Genomic DNA, 25,563 nt, shown 5'->3' with positions numbered 1-25,563 from the left:
GGCACAGTAGAACAGCATGAGCTTCCCTTCAGATTCCATTTGCATCACTGGGCTCTACAGGTGTAAGACATCATCCTACTTGGAGACCCTGAGGTCCTCGAGGCCAGCCCATGTGTTGTTAACTTAAAGCAGCTGATGTGCTCAGTGTGTTGAAGACTCTGCTCATGTGGGAGAGGGGGCAGGTTGTGTGGGGGATGCTTTGGGTTTGAAAACCTCACCAAGAAATCCCGACTTCCATATTACAGTTACTGAGTGTTTTCTATTCTCGTGGAAGGAGGACAACGCAGTGCTTTCAACTGGCACAAAATGTCACCTGTATGAAAGGGTGAGCTTTGAGGCTTGGCAGGATGAACCTAAAGCCTAATGGTAACAGTGCAGCAGCTTGGCACCATCATGGCAAGACTGGGGACCAAGTTTCAGGTACCCATTTTCTGTATGAATCCTTTTTTCCACAAGGGTAAGTCGGGCTGGGAACAGAGGAAGGTGACATGGGAAGGTGGAGCAGGTTGGTTTCAGCTGAGGATGAGGAGCTGTTTCTGGGACAGTTCAGACCAATTTTTTGATTGCTCTCAGTTTTGGTGATCAGGAAAGCTGAGAAGGAGCAGTCAAAGCTTGTGCTCGCCGATGATGATGAGCGGCTACGAGTGTCAGGGAGGAATTAATGCCTTCTGGCTTTGCAGAACTGCCATGTGCATTGAGCAGGGTCTCCTTGGGTGGCAGATACTGGACCTAGCGGGGTGATGGGCTGATGCATTTGGAAATGCTGGGCTTGTCCCCATACCATGGGGTGCCTTTCCCGTGGGTGACTCACTAGTGCCCAAGGGCACAACGTGATGTAGGCTGGGTTCCTCCCCACCCAAACTGCTTTGAGGAAAAGAGACACTGATGAGGATTAGGAATATACTGGATATTTTCACATCTGAAATGCTCTCATGCTGTGGGTCCCCAAATTCTCTTTGTCTGGTTTCTGTGCGGGCGTCTCGGTGAGCTCAACTCGCAGGGCTTGGGAAAGCGGCTCTGATGGTTTTGTCCATCCTTGGAAAGAGCCTGCAGCTGTGGTGGGTATGCGTGGTGCCACTGATGTTGGTGACATCAGTAATTGAGAGTGGTTTGGATTTTTCTTTTTAACTTGTGGATGCATAAATGAGGATATTAGATATATCGCGTACATGTATTAGTGGTGGAAGTTTTATAAGAACTGGCTTTGGTCACTGTTTTCAAACTTCTTAACGTTTTCTGTGCCCTTAGGCCTGAAACTTTGGGCCGAAAACCACTGTGCTGTGGTGTCTGAGGGGTCCCCAGTGATGAACTCCAGGGATTAAAGATGCTGCTTGATTTGGGGCTGAGAACGTGGGGGGGGAACGAGTCTGTTGGTCCCCACAGCTGTGGGAGCAGGGGGGCCCAAGGCTCCACTGTTACTCGAGGGGAGAACTTTGGAAAGCTCAGAGTTATGAGCTATGGTTATGTTCTCACTTAATAAGGTGTTAACTGATGTTGGGCTCTCTTCGGAGAGTTCGACTGTGCAGGGAAGTTCACAGTTCCCGGCGTTTTGTCCGCTACAGACGAGCTTTCAGAGATGAGGAACGAGTTACCGCACGCTCTCGGCGTGTGAATTTTTTTTTTCTTTACCTTAAAAAACAAAAACAAAAAGCACCACCAAACCCAAAAGGCTGAGGAGGGGGAAGCCCGCTGGGTTGATCCCCGGGTGCTGGCGGTGCTGCGCGGCGGCGCGGCCGCTGGAGGGCAGGCGAAGCGTGCCGATGCGGGCGGGCCGCGGCGGCCGCCGGCCGGGCAAACCCCGACAACCTGACCCCGGTGCCGCTGTCCCGCCGAGGCAGCGGGGCCGGGGACGATGGGCCCGGCCGGGCGCGGCGCTGCCCTGCCCCGCTGCCGGCGGTGGGGTCGGAAGGGGCACACACACACACCCCCCCCCCCCCCCCCCCCCCCCCACAGAGTGGGGCTGGCGGGGCCCCGCGGCCGCTCGCCCGCCCGGGGCTCACCGGCGGCGGGACGCGCTCCTGCTGCCCGCTCGGAGGTAAGAGTACCGCGGATAAGCGCGGAGCGGCGGGGCTGTCGAGGGGGGGGGGTGTTTACCCCTCGCCTCTCGGGCGAGCGACGGCATAACCCGCTCCGTCGGGACACGGCGTGGGGGGGGGGGGGGGGGGCGTGGAGGGGGCTAGAGCGGCGCGCTGCCCTCCCCTCCCATCCGCCCCCCCCCCCCCCGCCTTTTTAAAAAATTTATTTTTTCCTTATTATTATTATATTTTTAATACTTTCCCGGCCGGGCCGCGCAGGCGGTACCCCATCCGCGCGGGCGGTGCCAGCCCCCGCGGGGGCTGCCCGGGCGGGTCCCGCCTCCCGCTCCGCGCATCGCCCGCGCATCGCCATGCCTCCCGCCCGGAGCGGGGCGCGGAGCGGGGCGCGGGGCTCGCGGAGAGGCTTTATCCGCCTCGGGGGGGCGGCGGGGGGGCACTTGCTGATGATCGGAAGTTACTGACAATAAGCACCTTCATCCCCCCCAAAGGCGGAGAGAGGGAGAGGAGGAGGAGGAGGAGAGACAGGGGGAGAGGAGAGCTGATGCCTAAGCGAGTCACTCGGAGGAGGCAAAGCGGGCGGTACCACAACTTCTCGGCGGCGCGGAGCAGCGCGGGGCGGCGCGGAGCGGAGCTCGCCGGCCGGATCGCTCCCATGTCAGGGCGGCGGTGGGGGACTGCACTCCGCTAGTCCGAAGCCACTGACCTCCCCCCTCTCCTCGCCCAGCGATGTATTCACTGCTCTCAGCCTGCACTTGCCTGTAAGGATTATGGCATCTTTTTTATTATTTTTTAAAATTTTTTAAATCGTTTTTTAATTTTTTTTAAACTTTCATTTTGGAGGCTCCGGTTGCATTTTCCTTGCAATCAGGTGGTTAATCGGGACCCGAGCCTTTTTATAAGCAGAGCATCGCTCTGCGCCCTTTAAAAAATCGCAAACAAAAACAAAGCAAAAAAAAAAATAAATCAACTTTAACCATTTTACCACATCATTTGATCTTTTGTTGCTTTTTTTTTTTTCTCCTCTCCAGATGTTTACATTTCCTGCTGCTGTGCTTTCAGGTACAGGTACGTGTCCTTTCTGTCCTCTTTCGCTTTTGGTTGTAAAATAGAAACAAAGGCGGCGTGCTGACCTCGCAGTGCCAGGCAGTTTTGGCTAGGGCTTTCACTTTTTTCTTTTTTTTTTTTTTTTTTTTTTTCTCCTCCTCCCCCCCCCCCTCTAGTTTTTATAGCTGCATTAACCCAATCCACGCGCCAGATGCTGGAGTGTCACTGGCCCTGGAACGGGGCTGCCCCGCTCGCTAAGCTGCTGTTCGGTGCCCGCTTGGTGCGGAGGCACCGGCGGGCGCCCGGTGTGGGCTGGGTGCGCCGGTAGCCTTGCCCTGCCGTAGCGGGATCCTCTGGAGTGCATTAGCCTGGCTAATGATGTGAGAAGGGAGTGCTGGACTCTCCTCCTCGCACAATGTTGATTGATGCACTTGCCTTGGAAGAGCAGGCGCTCTCCTGCTCGCCCTCCGTATTATTTTTTTTTTTCCCTTTCTTTTTTTTCTTTTTTTTTTTTTTTTTATTCCCCTCCTAGGGAACTTGCTCCCAAAAACTGATACTTTGAAAAACATGAGTTGCCCTAGCCAGGAGAAGGAGGCTGCATGCTCCCTCCCCATTATTCAGTAGAAAGCCGTCCAAGTCAGATCCTGCCTTTGATCCTGCCTCGGCAGGAATGAAGCCGTTGGAGGAACACCCTGAGCGGCGAGGCTCTGCAGCCCAGGCGCCCACAGGATGGGGAGGGTGGCTGGGGGTGCCGGGGTGGCCGCTGCCCCCCAACAGCCCCAGGGCCACGCACCTCCCTGGGAATGGGGATTTTAGCTGGGCATCCCGGAGCAGACCCACCTGCAGGACGGGGTAGAGCAAGTTCTACTGCCTTGGTGGCTCCATCCCACTGGGGCCAGGGGCCACTTGTGCCATCCCCTTGGCCCTGCATGGTGCTTTGGATGGGATTGCACCTGCTTGTCCTCCTGCAGATACCTGATGGCAGCGAGGGATGGTCCTAGATGAGAACAGACGCAGCCTGGGAGGGGGCTCCATCCCTCCAGCCAAGCTAAAACCCCAACCAGCCCCATCCCCTGCTCCCCCACCCCTCAAAAAAAAATCCCTGCTCACATTTTTTTTATCTCATCCCCTCTGAAAATTACATCTTGAACCTAACACCAGTAGAACCTCCCCTCGGCAGAGCAGCCTCCTCATCGGGAGAGGATCTGCAGCTGTAAATTACCCTGTGGTTGGAAGGCGTTTGCCGTATTTCTCCGGTGTGTTGGGTGTTTGGTGGTTTTTTTCAAGCCCCAGGAATAACAGGCTGCGCAGGGCTCGCAGCAACGGCACCCTTTGCAGCGGGGAGACATTTTTTTGCGCTTGTGCGGTAACTGAAGTTAATCAACCCTCCAGCCCCCTCCCTCTCCCCCTCCCTTTTGGTGCTTTTAGTGAATCAGAAAAAGTTTGGCTGGCTGCCTGGAAAGCACTTGCTAAAATCTGATCTCTTACTTCAGCAGCCTTAAAACTTGGGAAGTTATTGGCATTTATACAGTTGGAGCTTGCAGGCTTCCAAAGCAATAAAATAATAAAAAAATAAAAAAGGGGAAAAAAAAAAAAGAGAAGAGCTCTGCGCTCTGGTGCTATTAGAACCATACTTGCTGCCTTTCGTGCTGATTTTGCAGCATTTTCCGGGATTTGAGGCGGGGGTTCCAGTGCTGCGGAGGTGTCCTGGGCCCCGGCTGGAGGGGTGGCGAAGCTCGCTGGGTGTTACAGCGAGAGGCGAGCTCTTTCGGCGATTAGCGTTGGGAGCCAAAACATTAGATTAGTCATACTCAAGGGCCTTCGAGTGAGTGTTTACAGTATTAATGGTAGATGAAAAGATGTGAATGCTGTAAGTTTTTATTGCCCATTTTGTTACACTCTCTTTCTGGATTTATTCACGGGATTACATGTTTTGAGCCTGAATGGGAGCAAGGGATTATAGGATTTCTTTTATAATGATCAGTTTGGGTAGGAGTTAGCCTTTGGTGAACTGGAGTAAATTAATGCATCACTTAGGTTTAATATTTATTTAGGCTAAAGGAAGTTGTTTAGTTTTGCTTAAAGGGCTCTGTGTTGTACTGGGGAGATTTAAGAGCGCCTGAAATGGATTATATTCTAAGGCCGCCTTTCGCCCTCCCGTGCAAGCCATGATCAGCGGGTCGTCCCACGTGTTAGTCTTAGAATTACCCTCCTCTGCTGCTGACTGTTACCCTGTGGCTCTGTGTGCAAAGGTAGAAATCCCTCCATCTTTGAGGATGGAGGTATTTTGGGGCAAAATACCACGGCTCAGGTATTTTGTATCTTATGTTAGTTACTCGTGTACAGAGGCTGGGATGTGTTGATGTGCCAGCTGCCTGCAGTCAGGTGCTGTGGTAGCTCAGCTGCTGGCTAAAAGCTTTCTCGTAGGCTCCGAGCCCGTAGGTGACCCCGTCGGGTGTAGCATCACCCGTGGGTGGGTTGTGGCAGCACCGCAGAGGTGTTCCCCAGCCCCGACCGTGGGGCAGTCGGAGGGATGGGGGTTTTTGGGAGCAGGGTTTAGACTCCCGGGTGAGTCTGACTCCTCCAGGGCTGTGCTGTTGGGTGACATTCCCACCGAGGAACACTGGGGAATAGTGTATGGCAGGTGAGAGAGGAGCGCTGCTGGAGCGCAGGCGATGGGTGAGCACCGGCAAGGCTGTGAGAGCAGCCCGCTGCCTTGCAGGGCTGCAAGGAGGACAGCCTGTTTTCCAGTCCCTTCCCCCATGGCAGCAATGTCTCCGTCTTGTTTTCTTCTCTTGCAGCTTGGAAAGTTCCTCTGCTGCTTGGGGTTGCTGCAGTCCCAAAGGCAGCAGGGACACTGGATATCCTTGGAGAGATTAATTTATTTGTGCAGGTTGTTCTTAGGGGTGACCTTTCACTGCTGGTTGCTAAACTCTCCTTCTATAGCTTATCTTTAGCATCCTTCAGTTTAATTCTCCCACTGCCTTTTCACACTTCCAGGAGCAGTGTCCTCCACGTGCTTTTTTCCTCCATATGTCCCGGACCAGTTTTGGGTTTGGAGTCAGTCCCTGCTCTTCACGTGGGCAAGAAAAACCCTAAGAGCACCTTGGGTAGATGAAGGGGATGTCCCATGCTGTGCCAGCCCTGGCACCCCTGGTGACCCTTAGGACATTAGGGTTGGAGACATGGAACCTCAGGAGCTCAGAGGTCCCCCTTCTTGGGGGCAGGTGGGGGCTGGAGGAGGCTTTGGTGTAGGCTGAGCAGGAGGATATGAGGTTTTTGGGTGCTGCCTTGGTTTGCAAGAGCTTCCAGCTCTTCTGGACCACCTTCAGCGCATCCTCAGCTGGAGTGTGGGGCGACGCCGGCACGGGCTGTCCCAGCTGTGCCCTAGAGCCGAGGCTGGTGTGCTGCCTCAGCCTCTTCCCTGCCCTGATAAACCTCTGTGTGTTCTACATGGAGTGCATCTGTCTTAGATTATGAAGAGATCCCTGATAGGGCCAAATCCTTTGCTTTTATGGCTCTTGTAGGTTAAGATCCAGCTTTGGAATCTGATCCAGAAGCAAACAGGAGGTCAGAGGAGCGCACAAGGCAGCACCGGGCTATTTTCACATCTGCTGGTGTTGTGTAAGAGGAAGGCTGCCGCGCGCCATGCCAATAGCAACTTATGTTTCTCCTAAGCTCCTGTGCAGCGACAGACAGTTATTGTTTGGGGCTTTGTAAAGTGAGACACGGAGAAGTGTTGCTTCCACACGTTCAGTGAGCCAGATCCTGCGGTCTGGCGAGGCTGCGCGCAGCACATGTCGGAGGCGTGAGCATGGCTGAGCGGCTCCCTCCCCTCTCCCCGTCTGCTCCTCCGCAGCCATCCTCCCCGGGGGGGCTCTGACGCGAGTGCCACCGCAGGGCACCGGGGACGCCGCTGTTGACAAGCCAGAGCGTGGTCCTTGTCACAACCCACCCTGGCTTGCTCCTGGCTACCCCTTCTGCAGATGTTGGAGTCACGGGTCCCTGCTTGCCTTGCCCTCGCCCTCCTGGCACCGAAGGCGGGGTGCTGGACCACGCAGCCCCAGTGGGGCTGTTCTCATGTCTGCCCTCCCTGTGGATGGGCACCTGCCTGCCCTCACCCTCCTTGGCTGGCACGAGCATCTCTCTTGAGATAGTGGCCAAGGCTGCCTGCGCTGCCAGGGTGTGGAGGCTCTGGGACTCGGGCATCGCTGCGTTGCTCTTGCAGACCACACTGTGGGATGGGGCAAGTGCTTCTTCAATGCATTGAACTGCTCCGCTCCTAGCAGCAAAGCCCTGTGTGCCAAGAGCTGTCAGGGGCCCAGTGCCCTGTGGCCCCCAGGCTGGGAGATCCTGTACTTGCCGTCTCCGCTCAGCCTGGACCAGGACCACCAAGTCCTCGGTGCAGCGTCCCCGTGCCAGCACCTACCTCCTGCTCCACGAGAGTGTCTGAACCTCCTCAGATGAAGGTAACACTCCTCCATGAAAACATCTGACGTGAGTTCCGCTTTCCAGCCCTGGCTGGCTGTGGTTCCTGCCGTGCTGCAGTACCCACCCTGCACTCCTGCGGGTTGGAGAAGTGATGCTGTGAAGGACAAAATACGGCAAAGGTGTTCTGGGAAAGGCTGGGAAGTTTTCTGTTGATTTTTCTGATAGCAACTGACTTAATTACTAGGCTGTGAGAAGACAAGAGACACTGCATAAGCAAAGCCTGATTCAATTAGAGGAGGAGCTCAGCAATGTTGATGAAGTGCATGACCCCATCACGGGCTGGAGCTGATGAGATGGTCCATGGCTCTGGGTCTGTGCTGCTGCTGGACTCGTGGCGGTGGATGCAGTGCCTGCTCCTGTGGCTCCGCTGGTCTGTGACCCGCAGAGGCAGGGTTTGGTTGTGTATTACATCGTTTGTTCCCGTTCAAAACCCTCTTGCTCTTCAGGAAACAACCACGCTGCTTGCCACAAGGGATTTTTATTCCGCCGCTGCTGACTCATTGCACTGGTCTATGAAATGTTGTGTCCTGAAGCTGCCCCTTGTGTCCTGCTTCTGCCTCCCGGTCTCCAGAGAGCTCAGGCTGGTGGAGGAAGAGGAGACAGCTCGGGGCGGTTGCCTGGGCTGGAGCAGGGAAGCCTGGCCCCATAGAGCATCAGTGGCCTGGTACTCATCCTGATGCACGCTCTGGTTCTCCCGTGGGAGGAGCGAGACTGAGATTAGCACGGGGTGAGTGCAGATGTGGGTCTTGCTCCTACGCTGATGGGAGCAGGCAGCCTGCCCTGGGCTCATGCTGCCTTTGCTTCCCACGGCCCCCAGACCTTCAGTGTGCTGGGACAGGTCCTCTGCCAGGATACTCCTCAAACACACGTTTAGCAGGAAAGAAAGTTTGCAAGGACAAAGCTGGTGGTCAGATTCCCATCCCAGCGAGGCAGAAAACAAACGTGAGCTCCTTTAGCATGTGGGGGCTTGGCATTTTTGGGGTGCGTTGTGGCAATGGGCAGCAAAGCAGAGCTGCTGCTTGGAGCCTTCGATCCACACACATGCATGTGCTGCAGTTTGCCTTTTCAGAGCTCAGAGAGGTGCAAGGTGCCTCAGAAACAGAGAAGCACTTGAGTGGTGTTGAGGAGAGCTCATAGAAGGGCATAGTAGGTGCAGCGTTCAGATTTCCCCTGTTTGAGATAGTTGGGTGCGTTGTGGCTGTAATATTTAATTTCTATTTTGCTTTTCTTATTGCACTTGGCATGCTCAAGACCGGGCAGAGGCGAGCGATGCTGGGCTTGGAGCAGTGCTGGGTTTTGCAGGAGGGATGCCTGCTCAAACCCCACTCGTTTTCTGCTTGTAGAGCAGCTTGGCCATAGCATTCCAAGGCAGGAAAGAAAAGAGCAGAATGAAGGGTGAAGCTTCCTAAGCCCTACGGGTGCATTTGGGAGGTGGTGATGTAGCTGGTGACAGGTCCTTTGGTGAGGGGAAGGCGGGGGTGACTGCCGAGGGCTGCTGGGGGCTCAGGTAGGATGAGCAGCAGCAGAGGGGGACTCAGGTGGCCACTCAGAATATTTGATTTTGCTGTAAGCTGATAGCACTAAGCCTGGTCAGTCGGGCGAGCGGATATCTCCCTCCACTGTGGGAGTCTGAGCTCAAGCTAAAGACTCCCCTGGGGCTCAAAATCATTTTTTTGGATCTATAAAGCTACTTCCTGGATCCTTGGGAGTATTTTTATGGGTCTCTTCCTTTTCTTAGGAGCTGGGAAGACCCCTGTCGCGCTCTCTCCCCTCCTCCCTCCACCCTTGCTGAGCAATAGCTGCTTTTGTTTCGATTTTCCCCAGATATGGACACTTTAGGTATCAGTTGTGATAACAGCAGGTGAAAAATATGTTCAGGGAACAGCGTGATTTAAGAAGGGAAAAATAGGAGTGGCTGCTGTTGGTGCCCAGGAGAGGGTATGTGAGGAAGGATACCAGCTGCCAGGGCCTTTGCCTGGGGTCTCTGTGGACTGCTGCAGTCCCAGGGGGGCTGGGGTAGTCATGCCAAGCCTTGGGCACAGGGAGGGACCTAAATACCCTCCCGCTCATGAGCCGAGTGCGCAGCCCTGATGGGGATGGCAGCCTGGGAGCCCCCAAGATGCTTTGGAGAAAGATGCTCCGCTGCAAAGCATGACCTTCCCGTACTCTGCTGCTGAGATCAGGGGGGCTTCCATGTGGGAATCTGCACCCCCGACAGGTCCAGACCTTATTTTTTCTTTTCCTTCCCTGTTTTTTTTGTGTTTTGATCACCTGTTGTGCCATAACAGCAGGTACAACCAGAAATTACGCAGAGCTGTGCATTACGCTGCCTACCCGGTATGTAGCTTCTGTGTCCTGGTACCTCTCCAGATGTCCATGGAAGATTAGGCATCCAGTGAAGCAGCTGGAGGGAAAGTAAGAAAAAAAAAAAAAAAAACCCGAAAAAACCCAACAACAAAACCAACAAAACCCCCAAAATAGAAAAGACTGTCTGGCTCTGCCAAAGTATTTTCCTATTGGCATTCAGCAGCCTCGCCATAGCATGAAGAGAAAGAAAGGGGAAGAGAAGAGGGGAAGGAGGAGGCTTAGCCTGTCATGGTCTATGTGTTTCCCTTTGTGCGAGCTCCTCGCCGCGCCGGGGGCTGCGGTGGGTGGGAGCCGATGCGCCAATCTTCCCCGCTTGGCCAGGGGCAGGCTGGGGCTTCATGCCCCCAGCGCCAGGCTTGCCAGCTCCCTTCAATGCAGGGCTGGGCTCCCCAGACCACACTTCCACATCTCCCTGCCTGTTTTGCCCCCAAAACAGCTGGATTTCAGGCTACGGAGCAGTGTTTTCCATGTGGCAACAGCCCATCCTTCCCAGACACAGCACCAAACTCCACTTAGACCCCACTCGTGGCATGGATTTGCTTTTTTTGTGAGGTTTGTCTGCTTTATTCTGCTGCAACCAGCGGAAAAGGGGCTGTGCTGCTGGGAAATCCAAAATGCCTTTAGCATATTGACCTTTGAGTGCAATAGGAGCGTCTAACAGCATCCTCCTGTCTCGGTGTGGTGCTGCTCCATGGCTGGAGCCGAATGTGTGTCCGTTGAGCCCACCTTCCCAAGGGGGAAGGTGTGAGGCTCCGGTGGTGGGTCATCACAGCCCCTGCCCTGGGGGACAAGTTGAAGTGGGATAAAAAGCGGGCGGTGGGGAACCAGACCATTCCCCATCATCTGGCCAGTGGTGATGGAAGATGGGGCAGAATCAGACCCTCGGGTTCACCCCGTGCTGAGGTAGAAGGTGAGGCCGTGCTGTCCAGGCTTCACCGGGGCAGGAGGGGGGTGCCAGGGCTTGCTGAGCCCCGCAGGCTGTGGCCAGCCTGATGGGCCTGATCCTGCAAACAACAGGGGATGGCACTGAGGGGAAGCAGGGTGGCAGGCTGTGCCCTGTGATTCCTCTCTTAATGTTTTATCATCCAAATCACGTTGAGATTGACGGATGCTAAACCTTGGTGAAGGTCCCTGGGAACTGCACATTGCATGGATACAAATAGCAGAATGCAGCAATTAATTAATAACGGGTTGCTCTTCCTACAAGGTATTTCCAGCACTCTTTATTCCTCTCAGTTCCTTTCTCTCCTGCTGCATATTTCAAATCCCTTTCTTTCCTGCTAAAATACTATCTTTGGCATCGTTTTTAAGGACAGCTTGTTAAAAAGCTGTTGTATCTTTTGGAATACCCCGAGCTACCCTTCTGCAGAAATCCAGAATTAACAGAAAAGAAGCAGGGAGTAGTGGTGAGCCTGGTAAATCACTGGGCTCACAGCATGCGTGCTGGGTGACCCTGGGCATGGCTGGCGGGATGTGAAGCCCTGGGGATATAAGTTAGAAAATGGGATGAAGGATAGTATTGATGGAAGGGCATTTTGCTGCTTCTCTGTTGCTGTGAATCCATGTGAAGGGAGGGCTGGTCTGGTGTGCTGCGGTGGCAGGGGTTCCCTCACCCCCAGGTGGGACTGGGGTCACCGCCTTCCCTCCAAACCCTGGGCAATCTGCTGCCCGTGCTGCTCCTGGGGCTTCTCCTGCCGAACTGTCAGATATAACCCAGAGCACGTACTCATATTTATTTTCCCAAGTTGGATTTGAACCATAGGCAGGATTTGACTCAGTTATACGAACGTACAGACCAACAGCGAGTGGGGTGCGTGCTCTATTTCCAGCCATGATTTCCAACTGTAAAAGGAAAGCTGATTTTGCCCCCTTAAGCTGCCAGGCCATAAGGTTACGATCCTGTAGGAGCGTCAGTCCCTCCACGTGAGGCTGTACTGTAAGATTGCCCAGCGCAGTGCGGTATTGATTATCTGTAAAATAAATTATGATGTATGTAGTGCAGGTTTCTGACCCCGTGGTCGCGACCTTGCGGTGATTGGGGAGACTTCCGACCAGCTGAGATCAGAATAGCAAACAGCCCCCCAGCAAATCAATAGAAAAACTGGCAGGTCTGATTGCTGGGGCCTTTTACAGGAATAATGCTCGATGCTGCGGACATGTGGTGTTTTTATCCCGGGGAACAGGCAGTTCTTATAAACTTCACCTAAAATTAGATGGGAAAGTCCGTGTCGGGTGTTCTGCTGTAGGACAAGCCAGCCTAACCAAGGGGCAGTCGGGGATGGAAATCTTTGCAGCGCAAAAGGGAACGGGCACGTTTTTCCATCAGGGTTTTCGATGATCAGCAAAGCCGGTCCATCTCAGGCTGGAAGGGAGGAGCGAGGGCAGCTCGATCGGGCAGGCACAGAGGGTCCGCCCGGGTTATATTGTGTCTTTATTTTGAGTATTTTATTTTTATTAATAGCTGTATCTCAGCCCTCTACAAGAGAACTCTTCTGAGTTCTCTCAAGCCAAACTTGACCGATTTGTGGCAAAATTGATAGCTAGATCGCAGGGCTGAATTTTTAGAGATGTGCAGATGCCTGCAGATGTGGAGGTGGCAAATGGGGTCCCTCCTCCAGTCCTTTGCTGGGATTGCCCCCCCCAACCTGTGTAGGTGCAGCTGAGACACCAAAGCACTGGTAGGGTTGGGGACCAGACTGGGCTGGCCCTGAGGCACCCTGAGAGCATCATCCTCGCTCCTGACCCCATACCGTGAGCATTGTGATGGAGCCTCCAGCTCTGGCCTTGGCAAGGCAACATTTGTTGATTTGGAGAGGGAGAAAACGCGTGGGGATTGTCTGCCAGAGAGGCAGAGGGCTTGCTTTTGTGCTGTTTATGTTGATAGAGTAGGTAATAGGAATTTAACTGCTGTTTGAGTTTAGCAAACAAGAAAATGGAATTTATTTGCGCAGTTCTCCATTTCTCTCTGGGTGCCTGATTTCCCCAGCCTGCACCATCACCCCGCGTGCCGAGAAGCTGAAGAACACCAGGATGAGTTGCGAGGTTTCACTTCTGAAGAAAATCTGTGCTAACACTGACACCGGGCCAGTGAGGCTGAGCTGGCAAAGCTGCTCTCAGCCGTGTGCCAGGCCCGGGGAGGTGGGGACCTATAGGCATTCCCAGACCAAACGGGAGCTATACGTGTTTCCAGACCAAATGGGGAACTGTTCTTACTCTTTTGTTGGCACCATCTGTGTGCTGGGGGCTCGTGAGGCTCTGGCCTGCTCCAGCAGGTCCCCTTGCCAAAGGATGCTCGGAGGGCAGGGGGATGGGAATGTCTGGACTGAGGCACGGCGCTTCACAGCATCCTGGTGCTCAGAAGAAGGGGCTCTTGGAGAATCTCCAGCTTCATGTCACAAGGCCTCCTTTCCCTGTTTGCCCACAGCTGGCCTGGATTCCCCCCCAACAGCATTTTTTCCCACTGCTGGTGACTGATGATGGATGCAGCGAGGCGTTTTGGGCTCTCCCTGGTACCCTTGAGCTGTACGGGGATGTAGCAGCCCAAACCTTGGAAGGTGCCTTAGTGATTGTAACGCCTCTTTTTCTTTTTTCCCTGATTTAAAATGTTTCAAAAAGGATTTATTTTCCAAAACTGTTGAGAATTGTTCCCTGAAAATGGGAAACCTGCAATCTAAATTAATTAAAACCAAATGAAACTTTTCCCTAACCCAACAAAGCAGAAAGATAAGAAATCCTATTTGTCCGGCATTTGCAGTGTAAAGATTTCCATGCGGGAGCGCAGCTAATAGAGATCAGTACAAATCTTCTATTAGAAAACAAACCCTGCTTTTCATTTCTGGCCCTAGGCTGACTTGTTTGTTATATCTGATCCTGACGGCAGATTGACAGTTTGGTTTGGATTAAATTCAACACATGGTTTATGCCATACTTTTGATAAGGCTCAATATTAATCTGATAATTTTGTGTGTGTGTGTGTGCAGTCTTTAGTACGTGAGCAGCAGAATTGTCCGTTTCTAGGAGTATTTTTGCAGTGAAACCATGGAGGAATTTATTTCTGGAGGGAAGATGAAATTACTGATTTTTAAAAACACTCAAGATCCCAAGTAAAGTTGAAATCCATTAACTGCAGGCAGTAAGCTGGACATGACCTGGGCAGGTTTTGAGGTATTTTATTAACTGCTATAAAGAGCTTTTTCTTTAAATATCTTTGGAAAGGCAGCAGAGGAGGAGACTGGCTCACCCAGAGGGACCAGAGCAGGTTCCTGTGCTTTTACCACCAGCATCAGCTCACAGTTGTAGTTAACTGGGAATGAAGATCGTCACCGTTTGCACCTGTATGTGCTGGTCAGCTTGGGTTTCTTCATGGGAATAACTGGTGTTACCCCTGTCCGATGGTTCCCTGACCAACCTCCTGCGGTATGTCCCGAAGATGGGCTGTTAGGTACATTGGCCCATTAGGTACAAATAGTTATTCGTTTGTATAGTATATATTTATTCTGTTTACAAATGGGCTTTGCTCTCCAAAGCTGGTGCCTTTTGTCATTGCTCATTTCCCTAGAAAGAAAGTGGGGGAAAAAAAGGCAGAAGAATTGGGAATGGGGAGGACTGAAGGAGAAAAGAGGCAAAGGAGGAATGGCTTGTTGCCTTTGAACTCTGTGGCTCGGCAGTTTTTGTGCCTGGAAACCTGGCTGCAAAGCTTTGTGTCCATCCTCGCTGTAGGATGCAGCGATCTGTTATGGCTAATTCCGGGGCCACCTCCACCTCCGATGCAAGTGTGGCAACTTGCAAACGTGGTTATTTTGTCAGGGGTGAAGTTGGTCCCACAGCTTGTCTTTGGCGCTTGAAGATAACCAGTGCAGGCAGGACCTGTTCGTTGGTTGTACGGTGCTAGAACCGGGCACTGGAAAAGCTCTGACTTGACAGTGATGCTGGAAGCAACTGAGATCCTTATTCCAACTATTTACTAACTTCATAAAAAATGAAACAAATGGAGCTGGAGATGAACGTTGCCTGGGTCTGCATTCGTTTGAAGCTGCCTCCAGCAGCGAGTGGCACCCGGCGAGGTGCTTAGGTGAGTGATGGGGCTCCTGGGGCACGTGTCGTGGGGTGAAGCCCTGGTCTCTCAGCAAAATGGTGCGAGTTCCCCGTATCCATCCCTGTTGGGTGAGCCCAAGATCTTCAGCCTCAAACGGAAAATGTGTGTTTGTACAATTAGCATGGCCCCTTCCTTCCCTGGGAGCAGAATGGTTTATTGATTTCTTTGGCCCGCTCGCCCCCACCTATTCAGCAATAATGACCCTTCCACCCCAACTCTAAATCATCCCAGCCTGCCTCGCCCGTAAGCCCTCTAATCTTTTTGGGTTGTTGTTGGTATTTATGCTCGTGGAGGTTTATGATCTGTCGGCGCTGGCTGCTGAAATGCTTTATTTATCCATAGGCTGGGCCACACAGGGAGCGTCCTTATTCTGGTATCATGTTCAGGATGCTGTAGTTAAGGTTTGTGTCAGCACTTCCATGCACAAACCGTGTTATTCAGGGGTTTTGCAACTCCGTGGAAAAGCAAACCAGCGACCTGGCACAGCGAGGGGAGGCTCAGAGGCACACATGAAAGCCCAACAACCCACTGCCCATTTAGGGATTATTAGATGGGCAACCTCTTTCCTCAAGGAAAATAGCCAAAAACATCCTCCTCCTTTTGGTTTGATTTTGTAAAAAGAAAAAAACCCTCTTTTGTGTGCTTGTGTTGGTGTCGGATGGGGATAACACAGTGAGGTGGGACACAGGCTGGAATCCTCTCTGGATACTTAAAAAAAAAAAAAGTCTGGCCAACGCGGAACAAAACTCCTTTCTCCTCCAAACAAATCGTGTGCTGCGGAGGGTGGAGGGTTTGGGGAAAGCAGTGGCTACTCCCTGCCACCTCCCTTCGCCCAGCCCCGTGGTGGCTCAGCACCGTGGCCCTCCGAACAGTAGGTGACGGGGTATATAAATGTGATTTATTGCCCTGTTAGCGCAGGAGCTTGTGGGTTTATAAATTACTGGGAGATTTCTCAATAATAGAAGGAGTGCGGTATAAACAGGAGAGATAATAGGGCTCGAGAATGTATTTCAAAGAACTTTTTGGGGAAGGAGAAGTTTCGTGGCTGTTGGCAGGTACAAGTTGATGGCTGGCTGCGGTGGAGGAAGAGCCTTTACAGACTAACCCAACAGGGATATTTCTTTTTTTTTATTGCTCCCTCTTAATGGCTGATGGGTTTTGTGGGTGCTCCATGGAGCAGCCTGGAGCTGATCAGTCAGGGTGGAAACGCTCATGGAGCCGGTGAGCTCAAGACAGCAGGCTGGGTTTTGCATCGGGGGTGACTTCTTTAAGCAGAATTGATGTCCGCTGCTCCAAAGTGATTTTTCCTGTCACCAGGACGGTGACGGCAGGTCTTGCAGCCTGTCACCACGTGTAGCTGAGAGGGCTCTGCCACTGTGCATGGCAGCATGCGGCGGGCTGAAAGCAGTAGTGATGGTACAGGAGCATCGTTTTGGGGAGGGCATCAGCGAATCAGGAGGTGCAGGAATACATCTCCAACATGCCTTTGGGCTGGGTGCAGGGGATGCCCAGCTTCGGTGCTTCCCTCCTTTAAGTCCTCGGTTTGCTGCCCACCTTTGGCAGGGCATGGAGGGAACGGGTTGGCAACTTCTCTGCAGGCTTGATGAGGAGCATCTTGGGTGCCGACACTGAAACAGAGGTGGTTCCCGTCTCTTCTGTTTTCTCTTGGAGCTTTTGGAGGCAGCCATACGTTTTGTTCACTGAATGTGAACTTCTAAGCCATTTTTGAACATTTTGATCTTACTTTGGGGAAGTTTTTGGTGTGAAATCAGGCTTTGCTGATCATTCCTGGAAGTTTTGTAGCATGTTGCTATGCAGCATCCCAGAGCATGGTTTCAGGTAGGGCCGCCTTAGAGAAAGGAAGTGGAAACGGTTGTTGTTAATGATGACTTTAGCTGAGTTTTGCTAAATAAAAATGGGTCTTCCCGGGTAAGTTGATTTTAAGAGATTTACTTTAAGTAGCACATTTTCAAATGGAAACCAGTTCTGTCCACCTCCTGCATCAGCAGGGCTCCCGTGGTGATACATTTGGGGTTAGAGGACATCCAGAGAGCACCTTCCTGCCTTACAGTTTGTGAAATAGGCTTTGCAAGGCAAGCAAAGCATAAAGCAACATCAAAAGAAAATATCTCCCTTGCAGAGGCGAAGGAAATTTTGCATCTTATGTTTCAAATAAGTGAATTACTGATCAAAATCATCTCTGGAAAGCCCTGTTCCAGAAATAGCTCGCAAGACTTCTGTAAATCAAGATGTTTTTCACATACATGGGAAGAGAACTTGCAGGAACAGCTCTAATATTGCAGGTGCTTGGTCATGGTAACTTGGGGAGAGGAAAAGGAAACTCGTCAGCAGCGTGTTGGCAAAGTGTGCAACTGAAAGGGGAAAGGCTCTTTGACGGACAAGGGGCTGCTCATCTCCCTGGCTGTGATTTCACAAATTGCCATTTATTTTCAGGTGATTTGCTGACCTGCTCCGCTTTTCACCCTGACTGCTCTTCGTCAACACTGTTACCCCAGGACCTTGCCTTTAATAAGTCCCAGTGGGTTCAGAGCGCTCCAGTGGCTTGTTCCTGGCAGCTGATCTCCTGCTGGATTGCACTGTGCTATTGTTGTCCCAGTTCCCTCCAACATCATTTCCAAACCTAAGCCTTCTCTGTGGCAGCACCAAGCCTCTCTGGGCCCCCGCGTGAACAGGGCAGGTGAATCTTGTGTCCCCTCTGTCCCCTTTCTATGAATTCTGGGTTTTGGTACAGCTGTGTGCTTTGCTTTTTAAAAAGTAAGGGTTGTGTCCCTGGCCCTCCCAACAGTATCCCAAACCAGGGCTGGTCTGATCGACTATTTGGATACAGTGGGTGAAGTCCAAGGACAGAGAATATGTCGTTACATATTGCCAGCATCCCTGATGAGTGGGAACTGGGAGGAGAAAAGGAAATGCCCAGTCGTGGTTGGTATTTTACTGGGTTTTTACACCTGAGGAGGCGTTACTGTCTTTGTCAACCATAGCTTGAAGTTTGCAGAGATATTCTTTACGTACAACTCCTTTTCCTGTTTTGACACTAAAAGCTTTGGCTCAGCCTGGTGGTTGGTGAAGGGCAGGTCCACAGCAACCCCTCATAATGCTGTCATGTGTCAGCCATGTCCAGCAACACCAGCCCTGCTGTCACAGGCTTCATTTCACTGGGTCAGGATGAAGAGCCCAAAAAGGCTCCCCCCAACCTGGGCGTCCCTATCAGGTGTCATAATTAGGCTCTGAAATAGAGCTCAGCCCAGAGAGACAGGACTTTTCCCCCCTCCACAACCAATGTTAGCAGGCTGGTATTCGGGAGGCATGTAACCATTGAGGCTGCTGTGTATTTACCAGTTTCCAGTGATGTTTTGGTAGTTTCCATAGTTTCCATAACATGGATTTGATACTTGCTGTTAACCCGCAAACGTCTCCCTTCAGAGCGGTGCTGTTGGAGACAGTGGGAGCAAAGAAGATGCTCAGGTGAATGATGAAGACAAACTTTCAAATGTAGGATGAGAGGGTGCAAGCTGTCGGAGGAATTTGGGGTCTCAAACAGCTGATGTCAGCCAGTCCTAAAAGCAGCCATGAAAAAACCAGAGGCGGGCTAGTGGGAATGGACGCGAGGCAGAAGTTGAGGTATCAGCAGCACAAACATTCCCAGCGGAATGACTCCTGCAATCTCGGTAAATCCCCCACCCGGCCTCCAGTTATTGTTAGATGGATTAACCTCCCTGTCCTTGGTCACAACCATTTTCTTACATCCCAGCCCTCCGTAGAGGCTGCCGAATCGTGGGCTGAGTGAGCAGTGACACCTGAGGAGGTCCCCTTCCCCTTGGCACCGTTCCCGTGTCGGGTCACTAGCTGTTGTCTTGCCAGAAGGAGCAGGACTAGTTGGAGCTTAGTAAAAGGTTTCCAGAGAGGAAATTTGACAGAGCAAAAGTGGCATGGGATAATACGATGGGTCTCCAGGCATCTCTGCTGAATCAGCTGTGTGCTTCTGGAGAAGTCACCTTCCACGTGAGACCAGTGCTTGGGAGCTACTGTCCAGGGAGATAGTTGTTAGCCACACCTCTATTTTCTTTGCAAATGCAATGGAAAAAGGTGTTTTGGAAATCCTACCCTGAGCTTGTGTTCGCTGCTCGGCAGTTGCCATGTTTTACCCTAGAGGGAGTTGCTTTTCTGCAGTGGGAGCCGGGATCTGTGTGTTCCTTGGACTATGTCAGGGGACCGGGATGAAAGGAGCTACCAGGGTAAACATCGGATCGCGGCTGCGGTGCTGCCACTGCAAATGTTTGTTTCTTTTACGAGGAGATCGGTTTCTGGTGACCTTCTGTCTCCTCCTGACAGCAACATTTTCCTGAGTATCGCTTGGATTTCCCATGTCTTGTGCTTTTGCTCCTGTTTTTGTGGAGGTCCTGGCTGGGCTTCAAGCAGAAGAGCCAGAGATGTCACCTTGGACCTGATGGGCCCATGCTTTAAACTAGCATTGTAAGTCCTAGGGGTGAACGACTCTGCCTTTTTCCAGGGTTTGGAAAACCCCTGACCAGTCTCAGGGGAGTGGGTTTGGGGTTTCGGCTCTGCCCTGCTGCTGTGGCCAAAAGGGCTTGCAGCTGGAGCGTCTGCCCCAGGAGGAAGATGCTGATGATAGAGGGAAGGAGAGAAAAGGTCAGGAGTGCTTTGAACCTGGTGGGTTTTTCAGTAATTGGACTCAGGTCTCGTTTGAAGAGATGAACAAATTGCCGGTAAGTATTTTTAGTGGGGTGCCTGCAGCTTTTGTCCCAGGAGCACCCTGCTGGGAGGACAACCCTGGTCTCCGCTGCAACCCAACTGCCGTGGCCAAGCTGGGCTCCTCCAGTGCTGGGTGTGATACGGGGCAAGGAGCGGAGGGCGATGGGGACAAACGGTGTGCTGGGCTGGCAGCATCCTGGGGACCAGCGGGGACAGGGGAGGGACAGCCCCCTCACCCTTTTTCTCACCTTTGCAGAGCTCCATGTGCTTTGGGCAAAGGCTTTTAAGTCGTTGGGGAGAAGGTTGGCTGCTGCTGTTGGGTCTGCTTCACAAGGGACCTCCTCGGTGCCTCGGTGTGCGGGTGATGTCTGCTCAGAGACGGCTTACTGTGCTGCTGCCTTCTTGGGCATTGGGTTTGGTTTGCTTTGCTTTTGGTGTGTCTTGGGCTGGAGAGACCTTATGGTTTCCTCTCGAGGTTTTGTTTCCTGAATGCCTGTTTCCACTGCTCAAAAACACTAACAGACAACCACTTGTGTCAGTTTGAATGGCTTAAATTCCTGCGTATCAGGGTGGTTTATTTCAGCAGGAGTATTTTCTCCACAAAGAAAAGAAACTTTTTTTTTTTGTTAAGGTAGTGAAGGTGGTTGTAGCATGTCACGCTCCCTGAATCCAACTGTTGGCTTTGTGGATCCATGATCTCACCGAGGTGGGTTGGGGCTGTTCTACAAAGCCTTGTTGTAGTTTTCTTTGCCGCGACACCCGTGCTGTGGGGAGGGACATGGGCGTGAAACTACTTCTGAAAGATATTTATGTCCTGGTGCTAGCAGTGGCAGTAGCACAGAGCCATGCAGGGACCCTGGGTCATGCATGGCCCATGTGAAGCCTGAAGGACGTTGCCACTGGTTTGGGGAATTAATGAATATTGAAGCTTCCCCGAGCAGAGTGTGCCCTTTGGGAGGCACGGTGGGAAGGGGGGGGGGAATTGTTTTGGGGTTGGTTTGTTTTGCCCTCATTTAACTTGATGGTGTTGGAAATAGCTGTAGCAAAGTGGTAAGGATGGGAACTTAGCTCTTCCCCAAAACTGTATGGGGAGAAACCATGGTAGGAGATTTTGACAGTAAAGGGGAATATTTTGGAAAGCTTAGGCTTGTGTCAGCAGTGATTTTTGCAGATCAGGACTGTTGTGAAGGCTGTTGTAGTGTAAGACATCCTCCAGAGCCCTTCCTGTCTTTTCTTGGTGGGTTTTGTGTCTCAGGGTGGGTTTGAGCTGCATGGTAGGTCGTGTCCAGAGCAATGTACGTGCAGTGAGGTCTCAGTCCTGGGCAGGCGCGAGGGTTTCTGGTGGCACCAAGGTTTGGGTTGCGTGCTTGTATGCCGTCAGGTCCAGGCTGTGTAGTTACAAGGCAGTGCTCTTTAGGCGATACGTGGCACAAAGGGGATGAGACTTGAGTGGGTGGCTCATGAAACCACTGTGGAATTTTAACGTATTTCAGTATACAAGGGAGTAATCTGTTTGTTGAGCTGTTTGTTTGGGGTTTTTTTAATATCCTCTATTTTTTTGCCTACTTATCTTTTTGAAACTCCCGTTCTTACTATTCTGGAATCATCACGCTATTTCCTAAAAATGTAGTTTCACTAAGATATGGTTGGATTTTTTTTAAAATGGAAAAGTAGTGGGACAGAGTTGTAGCACTCAAGGAAAGCTAAACTGCTTTGCACCCGTGTGGGCCCTAAGTCTCCCTGCATCAATATCTCTATTTCCTGAGACAAAATCACGTGGATAAATGACAACCTGGAGTCAGGATTGCTGAGATCGCCTTAGGCTGATATCACAGATGTCCTATGAGTCCACAGTGCTGGACATTTTAAAGCTCTGTCATGATCATGTGTCCCAGTTTGGGAGCCCCAGAAAGGACAACCAGAGTTACTTGACAAATGTGCATTTCAGTGTGTCCATCTGCTACACGGAGGATCCCCTCGAGTTTTCCCCTGGAGACCTTGGTCGATTGAGGGTCGGCCAATAGTCAGAGCTGCAGAACTGAGATCCCTCTGGGTGCGTGGGGACCTGCAGCGACCCTTGGAAATCATCCTGGGGGAGAAGAGGTGCCAAAGCTGGAGCAGACACGTCTGCGTGGTGTCAGGAGCCTTTGGGTCAGACCTTCCTTCCAGCGCCCACCTCCCTCGCAAGCCCTGGGCAGCGGCTTTGGAAGAGGCAACGTTTTGCCAGTTGCAGTGGAAGTCAGAAGGACCACCCAGTTCTGATAAGGGCAATTTAGAAAGGAAGGGGAAGATTGTGAAAAGAGGGGCAAAGGGGCACAAAAGGAAGGGGGAAAAAAAAAAACCCCACCGCTGAACAAAAATGAAGATCAAGACCGCTGTTAAACACACTGCCTGCGAGGGAGGTCTCCACCGTGCCTTTTCTCGTCTAGAGCCAGCCAGGATTGTATTAACAGCTTCAACGCAATGGAACAAATTAATCCCTGATGTAATTGAAATCGGTGAGGTCTCACAATAGGTGAGTTTGACCCAGTGGGATAGAAATAGAACAAGTATTGGAATGAAGGAGTGAAATGAAGTCACACTGTTCAGCCATTGGTATTTCATTCCTAGAAACAAAGGCCAGACAAATGCAGAGAATACATGGCTCTGCTGGGCATGGTTGAAAGCTGCTCAATAATATCAAGCTTTGAAGGGATATTTCTGTGTGGAGAGGAAGTATGTAGCAGAGATATAACAAGCATTAAAAAGAAAGACAGACAAAGAAAGAAAGGAAGAAAGAAAAGGCCCTGCTTGCTGCTTGCCTGATTGATAGCTGTGGTAAAATAATACCAGTCCCGATTATTTTTTTTTTTTAAAAAAAGTATACAACTGGAGAAAAATAAGAAAAAGAATTAAGGTCTGAGTTGTATTTCCAGAGAATCAAAACTGTCAAAAGCTCGTGATGAGAGGCAGCATCCTGCAGGCACCCCTGCAGCTGAGATGCCCGGGTGTGATTTGCTTTGGCTAGCACAGGTAGCAGGAACTGGTCCCACTGGGAAAGAGGTGCCTTTTGGTGCTGGGAGGTGGCCAGTCTTGGCCCCTTGGGTGCTGCTGCACCATGGCAGGACACAGGGTCCTACGAGGGGGGAAGGTGGATGCTGGAGGGGTGGGCTCCCCCTTGCAGGCTGCTGAGCTGCTGTTGCTCACATTAATTCTATTAACGATCAGAGGGCTGGAGCCCCTCTGCCGTGAGGACAGGCTGAGAAAGTTGGGGGTGTTCAGCCTGGAGAAGAGAAGGCTCCAGGGAGACCTTATAGGAGGTTTCCAGTATCTGAAAGCTGGGGATGGACTTTTTACAAGGACAGGTAGTGACAGGACGAGGGGTAATGGCTTCAAGCTGGAAGAGGGGAGATTTAGATTAGATATCAGGATGAAATTTTGCACTCTGAGGGAGGTGAGACCCTGGCCCCGGTTGCCCAGAGAAGGAGGTGAGACCCTGGACCAGAGAAGTTGTGGCTGCCCCATCCCTAGAGGGGTTCAAGGCCAGGTTGGAGGGGACTTTGAGCAACCTGGTCTGGTGGGAGGTGTCCCTGCCCAGGGCAGGGGGTGAGACCGGGTAGTCTTTAAGGTCCTTTCCAACCCAAACTATTCTATGATGACCTGGGGGATGCAGCCAGTGACGTGGTTCTGGCTCAGTGAGTGGAGATGTGGAGGACGGGGGTGTTGGAGCCCCTCAGCAGCTCCCTTGTGCTGGGTTTTGTACTGGTGGGCAGAGCTGGCTGGAAGTCCCTTCCCTTCCTCTGCTTGCACATGGGTATGGCTGGGGTTTCAAAAATCATTAATCAAGGCTGAAACCCTGCTCTTCCCCAGACTGAACCATTCCCAAGGGTGGAACAAGTTTAAAATGTCACCATCTCACAAATGGTGTGTTTTCACAGTTCTGGCGAAGGCTCGCTCCATCATCAAAAGGAGAAATTTGGTTTTCTCAAAGGTGGCATCATCTTTCTCTAGAAAATGGCCAAATACTGACTGATGGGCCATAAAACATACGTTTCCTCAAACTCTCTCAGGTTCCAGTCTTTTGGCACTCCCTCCCGCTTTCCTCGTGGTTTCATACCAGGCTCAGTAACATTGCTGTCTGATGGACATGTTGCTTTAGGGGAGCAAGATAGCAGTGGTGCATGGCTTGGAGAGCTGGTGGGATCTTGGGCAGATGCTGGGGAGTTTGGCTGAACGAGAGCCCTATTTCTCGGGGGGTGGGTGTTCCAGAGGGAACGAAGGTCTGACGCTGCCCGAGGAGATTTAATATGTGGCCTCTCTGAATGCAGCAGGCAGCTCTCCGGAGAAAAGGAGTCTCCGCTTGCAGAGCAGCTTTTGGATCCAAGTATGTGTCACCTCGCTGAGCTGTATGTCCCCTCTTCCAAGCCCTGGAAATGTCTTCTCTTTGGGTGTTGTTTAACATTTCTGAAATCCAAAGGGACAGGCAGGCTCGACCCCCTCATCACCCCATTTCCTTCTTTCCAGCTCCATCCCTACGTGCGCTTCTCTTGGAGTGCATTAAACAGAGAGAAAGCATCATTGAATTTCACGTACTGCAGCAACTTGAAAGTGCTCGAGTCAAGGAAATGAGGGGCTCGGTTTCCAAGCATATCTGTGCAGGAGCGAGGAGAGCTCAGGGTTTCTCCATGTGGTGGCCTGATGTCTCCTGCATGGGCCCATGCCGAGGGAGAGCTCAGCACCCGTCCTCGGTGCAGGCAGGAGCTCCTCTGCGACGAGGGGAGGTGGAGGTGGTCTGGTGCTTAGTTCTCTTCCTTTCCCAGCATGGTATAATGGTGCTTGGGAAGGGAGCGGAGAAAGGGAATAGCCTGAATGCATTGCAAGGAGAAGTGGGGGAAAAGCATTATTCAAGCTGACGGACACTGTTGGTACAAGAACAAACAGATGTGAAGTGGGTGTAAATATACAAGGTAGAAAATTAAGGCAGACAGCATTAGGGATGTGTTTCTGAAACCGCCTTCTAAGGAAGCAAAGACAAAAGATAGTTCATGACTCGATTTATGAGCAGGCTACAGAGTGGTACAACTCGTGTGGGATGAGATCTTTTGCAATCTGGGTTTTAAGTAGGACATTCATGCTTGTCTGGTGAAATATTTTTTTTTTTCCCCACCAAAAAAAATATATCAAAAAGCATTTCGAGTGAAATACTCTGTAACTGCCATTGGTGGAGTCTTTTGTGGAGTTTGGGCGTCTAATGTCTGCATCATTTTGAACAATTGCTTCCGTGGTGCGTTGGCCTTTCTCACAGAGGCTCCTGGAGTGTACACCATCACCACCCAAGACTCAGAGTGCAACTTAGACTTTTGGATATTTATTTCTCAAGGAGAAAATATTTTTCTGTGGATGGCAGGAGAAGCAAACACCAAAACAAAGGGTGAAGTTCTGTTATTTTGAAAGGCTTAGTGACACTTGTGTAGTTCTGCAGTGTCCCTCCATAGCCTCTCTCCATTGGATGCACAGAGATTCACCCTGAGGTGCCCTCTCCCTTCGCTCCGGGTTCCCGCTGTGCACCTGAATATGGACCCACTTTGTGTTAGATGAATTTTCGAATGTGCTTCTAAGCCCAAAGAAGTGAATATTCCAAAGCAGTGTACATCCACTCCTGCCTGGCTTCGAGCTGGGCTCTGTAACCTGGAGGTAACAGTATCCTGGCGCTGGATTGACTTTGCAGTGAAGAGGAGGAAAAAGCAGCGAATAAGGGGTGCATTGTGTTTCGCTGCACGTCAAGGACGGCTGTTATGGTGAGCCAGCAAATCCTGC

General features: G+C 51.7%; 1 protein-coding gene across 1 annotated transcript in view; it reads left to right on the top strand.

Moving 5' to 3' along the window:
- Window positions 1-2,537: 2,537 nt before the first annotated feature.
- FGF18 (fibroblast growth factor 18) overlaps window positions 2,538-25,563 on the top strand; it is a 75,694-nt gene continuing 52,668 nt past the window's right edge. The window contains exons 1-2 of the mRNA XM_074156026.1: window positions 2,538-2,794; window positions 3,065-3,101. Of these exons, the coding sequence (XP_074012127.1) occupies window positions 2,763-2,794; window positions 3,065-3,101 (69 nt within the window). The 5' untranslated portion in view covers window positions 2,538-2,762. The remainder of the gene's footprint in view (window positions 2,795-3,064; window positions 3,102-25,563) is intronic.

This window comes from Numenius arquata, chromosome 11, assembly GCF_964106895.1.
Source record: "Numenius arquata chromosome 11, bNumArq3.hap1.1, whole genome shotgun sequence".
Classification (NCBI taxonomy): domain Eukaryota; kingdom Metazoa; phylum Chordata; class Aves; order Charadriiformes; family Scolopacidae; genus Numenius; species Numenius arquata.
This window is presented reverse-complemented; position numbering and strand designations above follow the sequence as displayed.